At 39.0% G+C, this 14,319-nt stretch overlaps 1 protein-coding gene across 2 annotated transcripts; it reads right to left on the bottom strand.

Annotated features, from left to right (window-relative positions):
• Nucleotides 1-1,741: 1,741 nt before the first annotated feature.
• Nucleotides 1,742-14,282, bottom strand: LOC117304482 (putative Polycomb group protein ASXL2). Of its 2 annotated transcripts, XM_033788971.1 has the most exons (12): nt 14,134-14,282; nt 13,193-13,275; nt 12,107-12,109; nt 10,303-10,411; nt 9,716-9,851; nt 9,046-9,348; nt 8,181-8,644; nt 7,767-7,794; nt 7,286-7,374; nt 6,568-6,677; nt 5,984-6,134; nt 1,742-5,560 (listed from the first exon to the last, which is right to left on the bottom strand). In XM_033788971.1, exons 1-12 carry the CDS (start codon nt 14,188-14,190, stop codon nt 3,554-3,556), a joined length of 3,540 nt encoding a protein of 1,179 aa, XP_033644862.1. In that variant the 5' UTR covers nt 14,191-14,282; the 3' UTR covers nt 1,742-3,553. The 2 variants fall into 2 exon arrangements, with proteins under 2 accessions (XP_033644862.1, XP_033644863.1); XM_033788972.1 differs by lacking the exon at nt 12,107-12,109.
• Nucleotides 14,283-14,319: the final 37 nt, after the last annotated feature.

The raw sequence follows: 14,319 nt of genomic DNA, 5'->3' as shown, positions 1-14,319 counted from the left end.
ATAAAATAACAAACCTGTGAAGTATTTGAGCTCAATTGGTCGTCGAAGTTTCAAGATAATAATGAAAGGAAAAAACACCCTTGTCACTCACACGAAGTTGTGTGCTTTCAGATGCTTGATTTTGAGACCTCAAAATGTAATTCTGAGGTCTCGAAATCAAATTCGTGGAAAATTACTGCTTTCTCGAAAACTACATTACTTCAGAGGGAGCTGTTTCTCACAATGTTTTATACCATCAACCTCTCCCCATTACTTGTTACCAAGTAAGGTTTTATTCTAATAATTATTTTGAGTAATTACCAATAGTGTCCACTGCCTTTAAGAACCTCCTATAGATGTTGTGCACAAATATCCCTGTAGAGCCACCAAAGTACACACACAATGGAACTATGCTTTGGACCACAACCTAGAATCTCTAGCCTCGCAAAGGCTTCAAGTTTTGTTTGACTTCCATTATCTCATCTTTTTTTACGGAGAAAATCTTTTAAACTTGAAAGAAGAGAAAACAAAATCAGTTACCAACTGTTTGACAGATGAATTTTTTCAGCATAACAAATATTTCAAAATTTATGAACAGTTTATTAATCCTTAACATTTTATCCATGGATATTATCAAATACACAGTAGTAATAACTATACAAATTATCTTAAATGAAACTAGTTAAATACTATACAAGGACCAAAGTTAAATTGTTTTCATGTCAAACATGGCACAAAGTTTCTCCAATCGAATAAACATTCAATCTAAGTGCAATTAAAGTTTTGAATTGATGTCACACGATGATTCATTATTATGAAATCCTCCGATTAAACACAGGCCTCAAAATAACCTACACCACTCAAACCAAGTGTCGTGGTGCCCTGTGTTTTTGCCGTGGTGCCCTTCGAAAAGTTCCAATACACATTTAAGAAAGCAGGCCTGAAATTACACGAAGGCCATGTAAGTGCCCTTTGCAGAATATAAATGGCCCTGTCCTCTCACAGATGAAATTCCAGGGCTTACAAAGGGTACACTGATAAACAATTTTGCTTAAAATTCTAAAGGTCCCAAAAATTCGGAGAAAAAAAAAAAAAAAAAAAAATGCAGGCCAAATCGTGGAACATCTTGTATCGTACCCCAAGGTTAGGAAATATAACTTCTTTTGAGCTGCTGCGGTAGCTGAAAAAATAACAAATCAATCAAAAGTCCCCTTCAGGATCAATTATGTGGGTCCCTCCTAGCTGTGATAGCTGTACAAATGATTTTTTTAATTATATTCTTAATGAGGGAAAGATACATTTTTTATGATCTTAAATTTTTAGCGTACATCAAATTAAAACATTAATACAATAACGGGTTGCAATCGTGTGATTACACAATGTCATTGGGTACTTTCGTTCATGATTGTAAGAAAATTAATTAAAATATTATGTTTTTTAAGTTTACGCAGAAAGTTAAGATAAAGACCATACCAGTCTTGAGACCCGAGTCTGATCTTGAGACAGAGGACGGTTAGTGTCAACCTCCTAATCTCGACTGATGTAACGAGTAACAGGTGGTTTATGCTATGCTTCAGGACATTTATAGCAATAAATAATAACATAAGAGGCTTGGGCCAAATTTCATAAAGCCTGTTAGCACCAAAAATGGCTAAGCACAGAAACGGGTTACCAGCCCAAATTACATTGAGTTTACATTGTTGTGACTGGCACCCCACTCAATTTTGTGCTTAGAAATTTGTCAAGCGGTTTTTTTTTTTGCTAAACGGCTTTATGAAATTGGGCCATGTACTAAACTTTATTTCACAAAATGACTTTGATTTGATTTTAAACAATTATCTATTGTAAACTTCCACAGCGTTTTACATGGTTGAAACGGGATATTATGTTTTAAACAAGGAAGAAACAATTGAAAATAAATACTAAATTAGGTATTAAACTGATAATTTATCATGATACCAGTAGTGGATATTTTTTATCAAAAACTAAGAACTTAACAAGAATTAACATTCAAACAAAAGTTTAGATCCTCATTTATTAGCAGTTTGTTTGGCGACTGATTAGTTGATCAAGAAGGGACAAGTGGGTCCAAAGAATTCCTACTCTAAGAGTGGTGACAGAATCTTAAACCACCTATTAAAACCAACAAGGTACTGTACAAGGTTGCAGCTGTGCGATAATGGGCCCGGATTGTTCCTCTATCATAGAGCTTGTAGTAAGCACAAAAAACTTACTCAGCAAAAAAAAGTAATGCTTGAATCAAAAATAAAAACAAACATGTAAAGAAAAAAAATCTTAAATGTTTTTTCATAATCATACCTTGCTCTGTACCAACCGAAAAGGACCCACCTTAAAAAAATACTTTCTACCCATCACCAATATTTTATAGTGTTAAATGGGCGAGTTGTATGCCCAACTGAATGTAACAGTGTGGTACCTCTCTGAAATACAGGGCACCGGAGGCAATTGCCTCCCAATTCTTGGCCTTGGTGCCCCTTAAAATGTTCAAAGAGAAAAAGGTAAATTTCTCACTAAAATTGTTTAATCTGAGAATGACTTCAGGCCTTGAGCCTTACTCTAGCATCTGAAAGCATACAAGTTTGTGCAACAACTTAGGTGGTTTGTCTTACATTATTCTATTGCAACTTGATGCCCAATTGAGCAAAAATGTTCATGTGGTTGTAATTTTATGTTTATGTTGGAATAGCACTGGTCTTTAACAAATACCAAAGGTGTCCAGTGCCTTAAGTTTATTGAGGATTAAGTAAATGGTAAACGTTATCAACTATACAAGTAGTGTATTTACAGTATTACACAAAGCAGTTTGGTATTTACAAAAAAAACCTCTCCGTGCATAGAATTAAGCATTCTTTTTATCTTGTTAAGTTTTAAATTTAGTTGAATGTCAAATTTCCTGCTGCTCTGTCATAATACACCTTTTGCATTGACGCAATAAAATGATAACAAAACAATGGAAATGCGCAGAATTGTACGCAGGAGCTCACAGGTTTGTCCAATGAACAACAGGCGAGGGAGCCCCACTCAAATGGCGTCGCATGCAAGGTTTGTTGAACGTTCATACAGCCGAATTATCAGTAAAATGTATTTAGGATTTGTAGAGTATCCTAATTATTAGAAATTTTGTTCGATGCATTAACTTTAAGAAAAGTTGCATATCAAAACCAAATGGTAAATTTGGAATGTATGTAGACTTCGTGTCTGGAATTATTTCATGCCTCAAAAGTTTCCCATAAACTTTAATCAAGATTTTCCAGAAGAAAAGGCCTTTGCAAAATGAAAATGGCCTTGCCCTCTCAAAGATGAAATTCCAGGCCCGAGAATGTACTCGGTATGAATGTTTTTATTCTGTATAATTTTGAGTGTTTTACATTTCATGAACAGGGCTGTTTAAACCAACACGTTACACCGCCAAGCTAGCATGGAGAGCTGTTTTACATTTCATGAACAGGGCTGTTTAAACCAACACGTTACACTGCCAAGCTAGCATGGAGAGCTAGACGTTGACAACCATCAAAGTAAAGCTACCTCGTTACCGCAATGGTTACAATAGAAGTTACCTTACAACACAAGCCATACATAGGCTCGTTGAACTTATACAATCATCATGACAGAATGCCCCACACCCCTTGCAGATAACCATAGCACCCAGACGACAGGAGCACTTGCCCGGTGAAACATCCAAACTATCTCCACTCTCCCGCCCATTGGCAGGCATGTCCACTCGTTGTAATACAACTCCTGGTGTCGGACGACATGAAAAGGGATCCAATTGGACGTTACCCTTGGCCAACAGTTTGATCGTGTCTGCAGGTACGGCTTGCGCCCCAAGGACCATTGTCGGCAACGGCTGATGAGCTGAAATGCTCACCTTGTTCTCTAGGAATGCAGCTGTGTTCCCTCCGGATAGCACAGAGAAGTTCAATTCTGTGGACTGCGTTTTGGAGGTGGACTGACTCAACGAGGGTTCGATTGCATTCGAGACTCCCAAACAGGTACCGTTTGGGAGGACTTTACCCGTCCCGTCCTCACTCTTGACTTTCTTAGTCAACGACGCATTGTTTTTTTGTGATTCCGCATTCCGCATATTCAAAATGGAGCTGATTGACTTCGGACGTTGGGGAAAATTTGCAGCATTAGAGATGGGTAAGTCCGTGGGTTGTGGTAACATTTGAAGAACCTTTTGACTGGAGGACGTCTGAGGGGTCAGCACTTGCTTTGCTGGACTCGGGCTCTTATTGTTCATTTGTTGGAGAGCGGCGGCAGAAGCAGGTACCAGGGTCACCGCATCAGGTTGAGTCACGTACACAACACTGACCGATCCGCTTCCAGGCTGTGCCTTAATGTAAAACGACGGTATGGTCTGAACAACTTGTTGATTTGACACAGCCACGTGTAAAACATTGTTTTGTAGTTGCTGTTTGACCATATCCTGAGAGGATGCCTGTATGACACTGCTACTGGAGGCAACTGATGTTGATAATGCAGACACTGGATTAACTGCATTTAAAGTGTTCCAATGTTGCGATCGCGGTCGACCAAGAATTGTCGGTACATGACCCGTCACCTTTGCTTGCGACTGAGCTTCAGCCTGTGCGACAGATCGAGCTAACAATTTTGCCGTTGTTTGTTTTTTTATTTGCGCAAGTGTACGTGTCTGCCCGTGGGCTTGCACTCGAGCCTGGGTCTGAGCCTTGATCTGGGCCAGTGTTCTTGTGTGGTGGCCCTGCTTGACCACATTCATTGGAGATTTGACGCTCGTCAGGAGTTTGGTCTTTGCATCTGGAGTGTTCTCAGTGGTTGACTGGGACATTTGCAAATGTGGAGAATTGGAACACGAGATGGCTGTAAGAAGTGACATGGAAGACGGATTAGACGAAGGCCTAGATGATTCACCGTAAGATTCTAATACTTCAATAGTGTCATCGTTCCTGCAAAGTCGCTTCTCCGGAACATCAACTTTGCCCTCTGAAGGCCTCTTCAGAGGAGATGCCTCAGCGTGCTGCATGATTGGTAAGCTGGAAGATGACAAAGTTGCTAAGCTGGCAGCTACCTGATGACGTTGACTCTCCATGGCCATACTGGAGAGGAGAGAACTACAGGAAAAGTTTGTTGGTGTTGATGATAAATCATCACCACTTGAAGATTGCTTGACGTTAATGTCCGCAATAACCGATCTCAAGTTTGAGTCCTTTGCTAATGTCTCTTCTTTAGGAATACTCTTGAGCTCCGACGAGGAACGATATTTAAGCTCTCTCTCTTTCTCATGTTTCTGAAGTCGCTTGTTCTCTCTTGAAGACAAGCCCCTGTGATGTCTTGAAGATGAATCATACCCCAGCTTGTGGTAATGGTGATGTCCCCCAGATGTCGCGGATCGAGTGTTCCGATACACAGTGCTGACGGCATTCGAAGATGATGTTTTTCTCTGTGCAGAACTTCTTGTGTGCATGGCAGGAGCTTTTCTCTCCTCTGGAGGGATGACCCCCATGCTTGCAAAGGACTCTGGGATTTCAGGGGCAGTGGCAAGCATGGACTGACCCCAAGAAGGTTCAAAATGCTTGGCCTGAAAAGTAAAATAAGATAGATTGTGACAAGATTTGTGCTGCTTAGCACAAAAATGTCCTTAGCATGAAATTTCTTTCTTGATAAAAACAGGATTACCAACCAAATGTACCAACCAATTGTTGCAGTTTGCTTGTTACTGGTATTCAGCTCTTGTTTGCTTATCCTGAAAATCACATGCAAATTTTGTTGGTAATCCTGTTTTTTTCAAGGCAAAAATTTCATGCTAAGCAAATTTTTGTGCTTACCAGCTCTATGAAATTTGGCCCTGCTTATACCTGGGTGGAAGGGTAGGACATTGGCCAGGACAACTACTCTCGCTTCATGGACCAAGGGGACTTCTCGTTATTAACTTCACTGCCACAGAGTGAGTTCTAAATTGGTCTCAAAACAAACTTTTAAGTCGGACAAGAATAGTTCTCACCTTCCATGGGTCCAACTTGTTTCTGTCTTTATCCATCTCCTGTCTAAGTCTCTGTTGAGATTCAGGGGTAAACTCTCCCGAAGAGAGTCGCTCTCTCCACTTGCTGCATGCCCGAGCAAAGAACTCATTGTCCAGAGCCGATGGGAACATCCTGATGAAGTAAGTTCATTTTGCTTCATAAAAATTTGTTTTTGTAACTGTTTGATTGAGTCATATATAAATGTAGATCATGTATGTACAATAAAACTATTATGTGAAAATTTCATTTCAAAAGGTGGTCCTGTTTTTGAGATACCGCTGAAAATTCAGAGCGAATATGTCCAAGCAGGAAACTTAATCCCAAAAAAGGAATACACATTCTGAGAAAAGTTACTGCAGTAAAGCTTCTCAGGTTCAAATGTTTAGGCATAAAAACTAATATCTTTTTACGTAACCACATTACATTATTGAAATGTTTCTGAACATGCTTTATACTATCAAAAGCTGGTGTAGGCTTCTCACCCAACCCTTTTACTGCCATTAAAATTAAGAGTGATTAACAAACTTACACCTTCCCTTTAAAGATAGATTATGGCACTACTTACTTGATGAAGTTGTCGTTGGTATGAACTCTATCGACTCTAGGTAGGAGAGTTAACAACTTGTACTGGTAGTGTGCAGGTAAACTATTGAAGGTGTGTTTATTAATCAAAGCCTGCAAACAATCAAGTTTTATAAAGTATTAAAATAGATAACCATGTAGGCCTACTAATAACCAGATTTCCCGTCTTCAATGCTCCCAAAACAACGCAGCATCGTGACACTGTCTAGAAAATCCTGTTCTGTCGCCCCCGTTTTGAAATAACTTCACTGGCTCCCTCTCTTCAAGCTGATGCTCATTGTCCACAAAGCTTTTTACGGCAAGGATTTCCCCCTATATTTCAGAACTACTTCAAGTTTACACTCTGTTCATGTATCTTAGACACAGTTCCATGCTTCTCCTTTTTTAACCCAAGTCTCGACGCTCCTGGGGTGACAGGTCTTTTTCTTCAGCTGCGCCACGCATCATGAACTCTCTACCACTAATCTTAGATCTTGTCTTTGTACCACAAAATTCAAATCTCTTCTCAAAACTTATCTTATGTCACAGGTTTCAGGGACTAATTTTGTTGTGTCTGTTTTTCTTTCATTTGTTTTTGGTTTACTGCGCCTTGAACACCCAGCAGGATGGATTTGTGCACATTACAAGTCTTTATTCTTCTTCTTATTATTATCATTATTAGCAAACATTAAACCAAATTTGTTTGTAATGTAGCTTCTTACCTTGAGGTTGACATTTGCAAGAATGGAGTCGGGCGTTTCCAAGTCAACATGAAGGCTCATCTTCTTAGGAGGATGAAGTTTAGAAATCACTGCAGACCAAAAATATCAACAACATTTTTATATAATTGGTTTTTACCCTTCCACGTTTTGCACTGTATACTCAGTACTTTTACAAGTTCTGTGACAGAAATTCAAACTCAGGTGGGACTCGAACCAACAACCTTTGCAGATCTCTTGCCACTACACCACTGAGCTAGCCCAGTAGCTAGAGACATTCTGAATCCAATGTGTTAGCAGTGGGTACCGCCACGTTTTAATAGATGTTATGTTTGCACCGGGATAAAGAAAATAACTTGTTTTCACCCTTACATTGACGAGTAAGGGTAAATAAATGTGTCTAAATAGGAATGGATTTATAACAAAGTTAGTCAAATTCAAATGTATCTTAAATAACTTGTCTGGAAAAACTAAAATCTCTTACCTGAAAACTTCTTCTCCCTGTTCCGCGGCTGAAAATGAAAACACAAACAAACATCAATAATCTGAAATGAAGAAAACTCAGATAGAATGCTTTTCACGTCCACACTCAAACGACTTTTTATCAAGTAGACTTGGGTAAATTTCTCCTGCCAGACTTGAGTCCGACCAGTTTACCCACGCAATGGTTTGATTTGTGAACTTTAAAGAACTTTAAAACAAACATCAATAATCTGAAATGAAGAAAACTCAGATAGAATGCTTTTCACGTCCACACTCAAACGACTTTTTATCAAGTAGACTTGGGTAAATTTCTCCTGCCAGACTTGAGTCCGACCAGTTTACCCACGCAATGGTTTGATTTGTGAACTTTAAAATTAAAAAAAATTAAAAAGAAACAAAAACGAGTAATATTTACCTTGCCACTGAATCCAGGTACATTAGCCATTAGCTTACTCATGGTCTGGGACCTTGTCTGGGTCTGTAGAGGCATAGCCTGTCGCATGCTGATTCTCTGAGACACCCGACTAGCTGGTGGAGGCTCAGACTTGTTGGACAAAGAAGGCGAACTAGTTTTATCATCCCTTGTAATTTGGCTTCTCGTCGTCACACTCCCAACAAATGAATCTCCGATGTTCGTAGGATTATGAGTAGTGGGATTATCTTTTAATCCGAGTGGATTAGTAGACACACTTGGTTGAGTATCGGCAGCGTTGGTATTCTCTGTGGACTGTCTGCTACTGGAGTGATTATCACTAAGTCCCTGGATGTTCTCAGAGTTATCATCTTTGGTAGTGTCGGTGTCATTGTCAGTGTCATCAGGGAGCGATTGTTGCTCCATTTCATTGTCACTCGGAGATGGCGTTAAATCAATTACTTCAGCTGGAAAAGACCCAAAAGACAATTACTGAAAAATTATGTAATTACACATTATTTACAAAGTTAACAATTTGTGGGAGGGCGCTGTTAGCAAATCGCTTCGAGCGTCACTTGAACTTTAATGAGATATAATACAGTGCATTTTAGAATAACTTATCAATGCGCTTTACATTAGTGCCCTGGTCATTGGGCTAACATTCCTTTAATCTTTCTCAGCCCCTTGGTTTCTTTCTCTGCTTTTCACCTCTGTGGACCAGAGTCTTGTATGTGGATTAGGTTTTCAGTACCTACCTAATTGCGTTAGTTTTCCTAATATTTCTTCTTGTTTTCTATTCATCCTGCTATTGGTGCTAATTTGTGCTGTTGGGTGTTTAACAAATAAATAAAGTAAATAAAAATCTTACCAGCATAGTTTGGTTCTTTTCCTGGCGGGGACTTGAGCGGCTTTAGAATAATCCTAGGTACGATCTGTTGCTTCCGGCGATGTTTGTGGTGCAACGTGAACTTGAGCTTGGTTGGACTATGCATCTGAGAGGTAGCTTTAAGGCCTTTAGCACGGTGATGATGATGATGATGATGATCTTCTGCTTCTGAGACTGCTCTCATTGGGGCGTGACCAGCTATAGCGCTACTTGAAGAGGCAGATGACAGGGTAAAATGGCGCAGGGCTGGGACACTATTATGAGCCTTCTCTGGGAGATAGCACACTGCTCGTGGTAAAAGAAAGAATAACACAAACTGAGAAAATATACATACTGTTATTTTTATAGCGCCCACTAAGACCGGAGTGCTTTACAAAAGCTGCCATATAATAAAGATACAAACGAACAATGCATTGATACAGAGCCAATTTTATAGAGTTGCTTAAGCAGAAACTACTGCCCAAGCAATTTCTGCTTAGCAAAATTAGGCAGGACACCAGCCACAGACAATACATGTAAGATGGTATTTTAGCTGGTAACCTTATTCTGTTAGGCATTATTTTGTTGTACTTGGCTTCTTCTTGTGCTTGAGCAGCTCTATGAAATTTGGCACAGGGCTTAGATAAGCTGTAATAACTTAAATGCAACTTACGCATTTTCTTGGCGCCAGGCTTGGAGATGCCTATTTCTGTACCTGCATTCTCAGCTGCATCCTGGGTCCCAGACGTGTCTACACTGTCATCCACTCTGAATTCCAGCATTAGTTTGACTTCATCTGGCAAGTGACTCTGTCCGGGGACAAATATTTCAGGTTTGTAAAATATCAAAATATCAGATCTGGTTCAGTATCTACCTCAGTTTGTTCATGATTTCTTAGAATTAAAACCAGATTTGTGAAACGTAAAGAATCACAACAGAGAATAAAACTGCAAGCGTCTCTGGACATTTTCAAAACACTGCTAAAAACCAACCTATTAAAAATTTCTTATAATTGATTTTCTGTTTGTTTTTTACCATTTATTTTTGCCAACCTGTTAATGCAATTCAACTTTTTTTGTTCAACATGCCTTTTTTTTCTTTCTAAGCTAAGCTAATTTGTATTCTTTTTTTGTTACTCTCTCTGTTTTTGTTTTGTTTTTATGCGCCTCGGAATAAGTTTAGTCTTAGATAGATGGCGCTTTCTAAGTTTTAATTATTATTATTATAACTATTATTATTAAAATACTCAAGAATTCTCACCCTTAATCCATAAACTCCCATCATATCTCCAACTTTGTAGAACATTCCATCTGGTCCTCGTGAACCGCCATGAAGAACAGCGTTAAGGCAGGCTGAAGGTACGATACCACTGTAAACAAAAACAAAATTACTACTTCATCAATAATCAAGTATTTTGTTCCCTCAATGCATCATTCAGTGTCATAATTCATTGGGCTATGATTGTGTGATTATATTGCTTTACGAGTAACTTAAATAGACAGAAATTGAAAATGTTAAAGTGAATATTCATAACAATTTGTGTTGTGAGCTATCGCCGGACATCACAAGGCCAATAGGTAGCAGGCCACTAAGAAGTGCGGCCTACACTTAACTAATTTGGGCAATCGACCCAAATCAACTGCCACTAGGGGCTGTTGCCACCTACTCCTGGGGCTGATGTGAATTGTTAATGGTTAGTGTCACTCTATCTCAATAACAAAACCATTGCATTGTTAAGTTACAGCATTCTCCCTGAACAGTGCTCCGCTAGACAAATGCCAGTTAAACCACCTGAGGACAAGTCAAAGGTCTCTCTGAGTGGTCTACTGGATAGTTGAATGATGAAAAGTGTCTCCATAAAGTTATGGACTAGCCCGAGCTGGTGGGCTAGTAAAATTAAATGCTAACTGCTCACAAGACTTGAACTCGCTCTAGAAGGGGCACAGCAAGTTCCCTCTGGTAAAAGGTCACTTCAATGTTAATTTGTACTGGAACCTCGAAGCACAGGGTCAGTCCTGGTATTTCATCTTTGAGAGGGCAATGTCATTTTCATTTCTGAAAAGGGCACTTCCTTTTGGGAAAATCATAAAGTCTATGGGAAATTTCTAAAGGGGCACAAAGGTCAAAACCAGGGCACTAGAGGCAATGGCCCTCGTGGCCTCCGTGGAATTCCAGACTTATGGTCCGATCCCACCGCAACAATAACGACAACGACGCAAAGAGAACGCATTCTATTGGTCAAATTGCTCCACGCAGAACACGCACACGCTCATTCAACCAATGGAATGCGTTCTCTTTGCGTCGTTATCACTGCAGTGGGACCGGGCCTTTACAGGGCACCACAGCAATAGCTGTGGGTGCCATGGGTTATTTGGAAGCCTGTGGTCCTGCTGGCTAGTTATTGTAAAGGTTAAGGACAAATTCCCCAAAAGACACAGCAATCCATGCAAGGTTAACAGCGTGCAGAAGACAAAGTAGGATTGGAAACTTTGAAAGGTGGGAGTATTAATAGGTGAGGTTTGCGGTAGCACAATGTGAACAAAGAACCATTGGTTTGACAACTCAATGTTTCGATCAGAATGCTCTGATAGTTTTAAGGAGAATGAAGACAATGCCAATCAGAGTATACTGATTGGAACGTTGAGTTGTCCAAAACCAAGGATACTAAAAAGAGATTTACACATGGTGCTACCGTGAACCTCATCTAACTAAGAAGACACATATATTGTTTGTGAGTGTCTTTCACTTGGTGCTAGATATGTATTTCGCATGTACACTGCATGCATAACTTCTATATAAAGACACGTTAAGTTTTGTCCAAAAGATAAAGTGAGTTAGTAATCATCACAAATTTACAAGGGAGGATTCCAACTTAAAATCTTTTAAACTTTTGCAAATGTCATGATGCATAAGTTTGATGTTACGATGAAGGTATACCTTCCCTTTCAGAACACACAATAGTTTAGTAAGTGACCAAAATGCAAAGTGTTATAACAGTGAGCATTATCACACAACATGCAGGGAAAACACACCAAGAAAGCTTCATGCCAGTCCTGTCTCTTACCTTCTTCAGGGAGGAACATTCCATTACAGAGCGTGAGAAGGTGACGTTAATGTCATGCAAGGGGAGTCAAACAAGAACACAATGGTTGGATTAGCTCAACGATTACACATTGAGTTGGATTTGAAACTTTTGCATGGTGGAAATATAATTACGTGAGGTTTGCGGTTCCAACTCTTTTGAGTAGTGCTTTTCTGAAAAAAACTGGTGGTTGATACTCAATGTTTCTTTTTTTTCTTTCTTCCTTTCTAGTGCAGTGCCTTAATCGCCAAACACATCGGGGCGAACTCCTTCTCTTTGTGACAAACTGTGTACTGGGGTCTTTCACGTGCGTTGATAGTTTTTATAACAACACATGGGACCTACAGCTTTATGTCCCATCCGAAGTTTAGATCAGCATGCTCTGATCGTCTTCAGGAGAACCACCTGGGCCCAATTTCATGGCTCTGCTTACCGTAAGCACAGAATCGGCGCTTACGGAAGCAGAGAACTCTGTGCTTACGGCAAGCGTATTTCACGACCTAGCGGCAAATTTTTGCTTCTGCACGTGCGTACTCCACTTTATTAGGCATTCAACACTTACAAGGCTAGCGCAGAAATTCGGCGCTTGCACGTATTAGCGGGGAATCGTGATCGTAAGCGCAGAATTCGGCGGTAAGCAGAGCCATGAAATTGGGCCCAGTTCTTTTTCAAAACCAACACTACTCAAAAGACATTTTACACTGTGTTTCTGAAACCTCACCTAATGATTCCACATTGCAACTCATGGTAAGGAGACACAATTTGAATGTGAGGGACAGACGACTTTCAAGCAATATAAGTCCACAAATAAAACAAACATTGATTGACATTGATTTGGCGGATGTATTTTCCTATTCTTTTTGTCTCCTGGGGAGGGAAATACGGCCGTCCACCAGGAACTAAATTTGCACATTTATGCAACTATGTATAACTCCATTCTCCTTGAGTGAGACTGTTTTTGTTGATGAGTCTAGGGTTTTTTGTTGAAATTTTTTTACCAGAGCCAAAAAAGCAACAACTTCTGATGAAAATTAGGGATGTATTCCTCTCACTATATTTAATATTTACCTTATGTCCTTCAGGTTTGACTTTTGGATGTTCTTTAAAATCTCTTTGGAGCTCATGGGTGTATTTGTCTGTCTCTCCAACACCTACATAAACAAAGACAAACAAAACCACAAACTTGGATGAATATAAAAGTCATAATTATGTCATACATCTCATGTACAAAATGATAAAGGAAGACAAATAATCGTTGACGTTTATGATGAACAAATGCTTTAAGATCAAGAAATTTTGCCCTACTCACTGCCAGCATTCTGACTTCATGTTATGGCTTTAGGTTTTTTTCTTCAGTTTTTAAATATGATTTAATTCTAAAGAAGTTGCAAAATATGATTTAAGTTTAAATTAAAGGATACTTAGCTTTCATTTCAGTGTTTCACTCATTATGACCAAAATTAATTTGGTAATCATATTTACAAAATTTATACATACAAGATCAGAAGCAAGACAACTAATAATATTTCAATAAACATAAGAAACTGTTGGGGGTTTGGTTTAACAGCGAACGAGTGAACTGAAAAGGGGGCAGTCGGTTAAGCATCCCTAACAATCAGAAACACAAGTAGGCCCTAACAATCATTTTGAAAAAATTTATTTTTTTATTTTTTTTTATTTTTAATTTAAATTTTTAATTTTAACAAAATTCTTATTTTATGATTTTAATTATAAAAAATAAATTAAATGATATCAATTATATTGCAAATACAATCAAGTCGTTGGATGTATATTTATGCACCACTATATTTTCGAAATATTATACTGGGTTTGAATAAATAGAGATCCATATCACCAGTTTGGCATTTGTTTTGGCCTGCTTGCCACAGGTTTTATGACAGTGCACTGCATTGCAGTGTGTTTGCAGCATGCATAGACTGCCATGCAAATCATCCCAAATAAACTGCTATGTGACATCATTACCGTTTATTCAGAACAAAAATACTTACCGTTTTAGCTGCATCAGCCCACGTCCTACCCTTCCGACGTCTGTGTTTTTCTTTCATGATTCTTTCCTCGTTGAATCGGGGACCGATTTGTGCTCATAAAGGAGAAAAATATTAAATTCTTCATACCATTTTCTACACGGTCACATAGTCTTTTCCGCCATTTTGTACGAAACAAACTGAAGTAAC

The sequence above is a fragment of the Asterias rubens genome, chromosome 21 (assembly GCF_902459465.1).
Source record: "Asterias rubens chromosome 21, eAstRub1.3, whole genome shotgun sequence".
NCBI classification, from domain to species: Eukaryota; Metazoa; Echinodermata; class Asteroidea; order Forcipulatida; family Asteriidae; genus Asterias; species Asterias rubens.
This window is presented reverse-complemented; position numbering and strand designations above follow the sequence as displayed.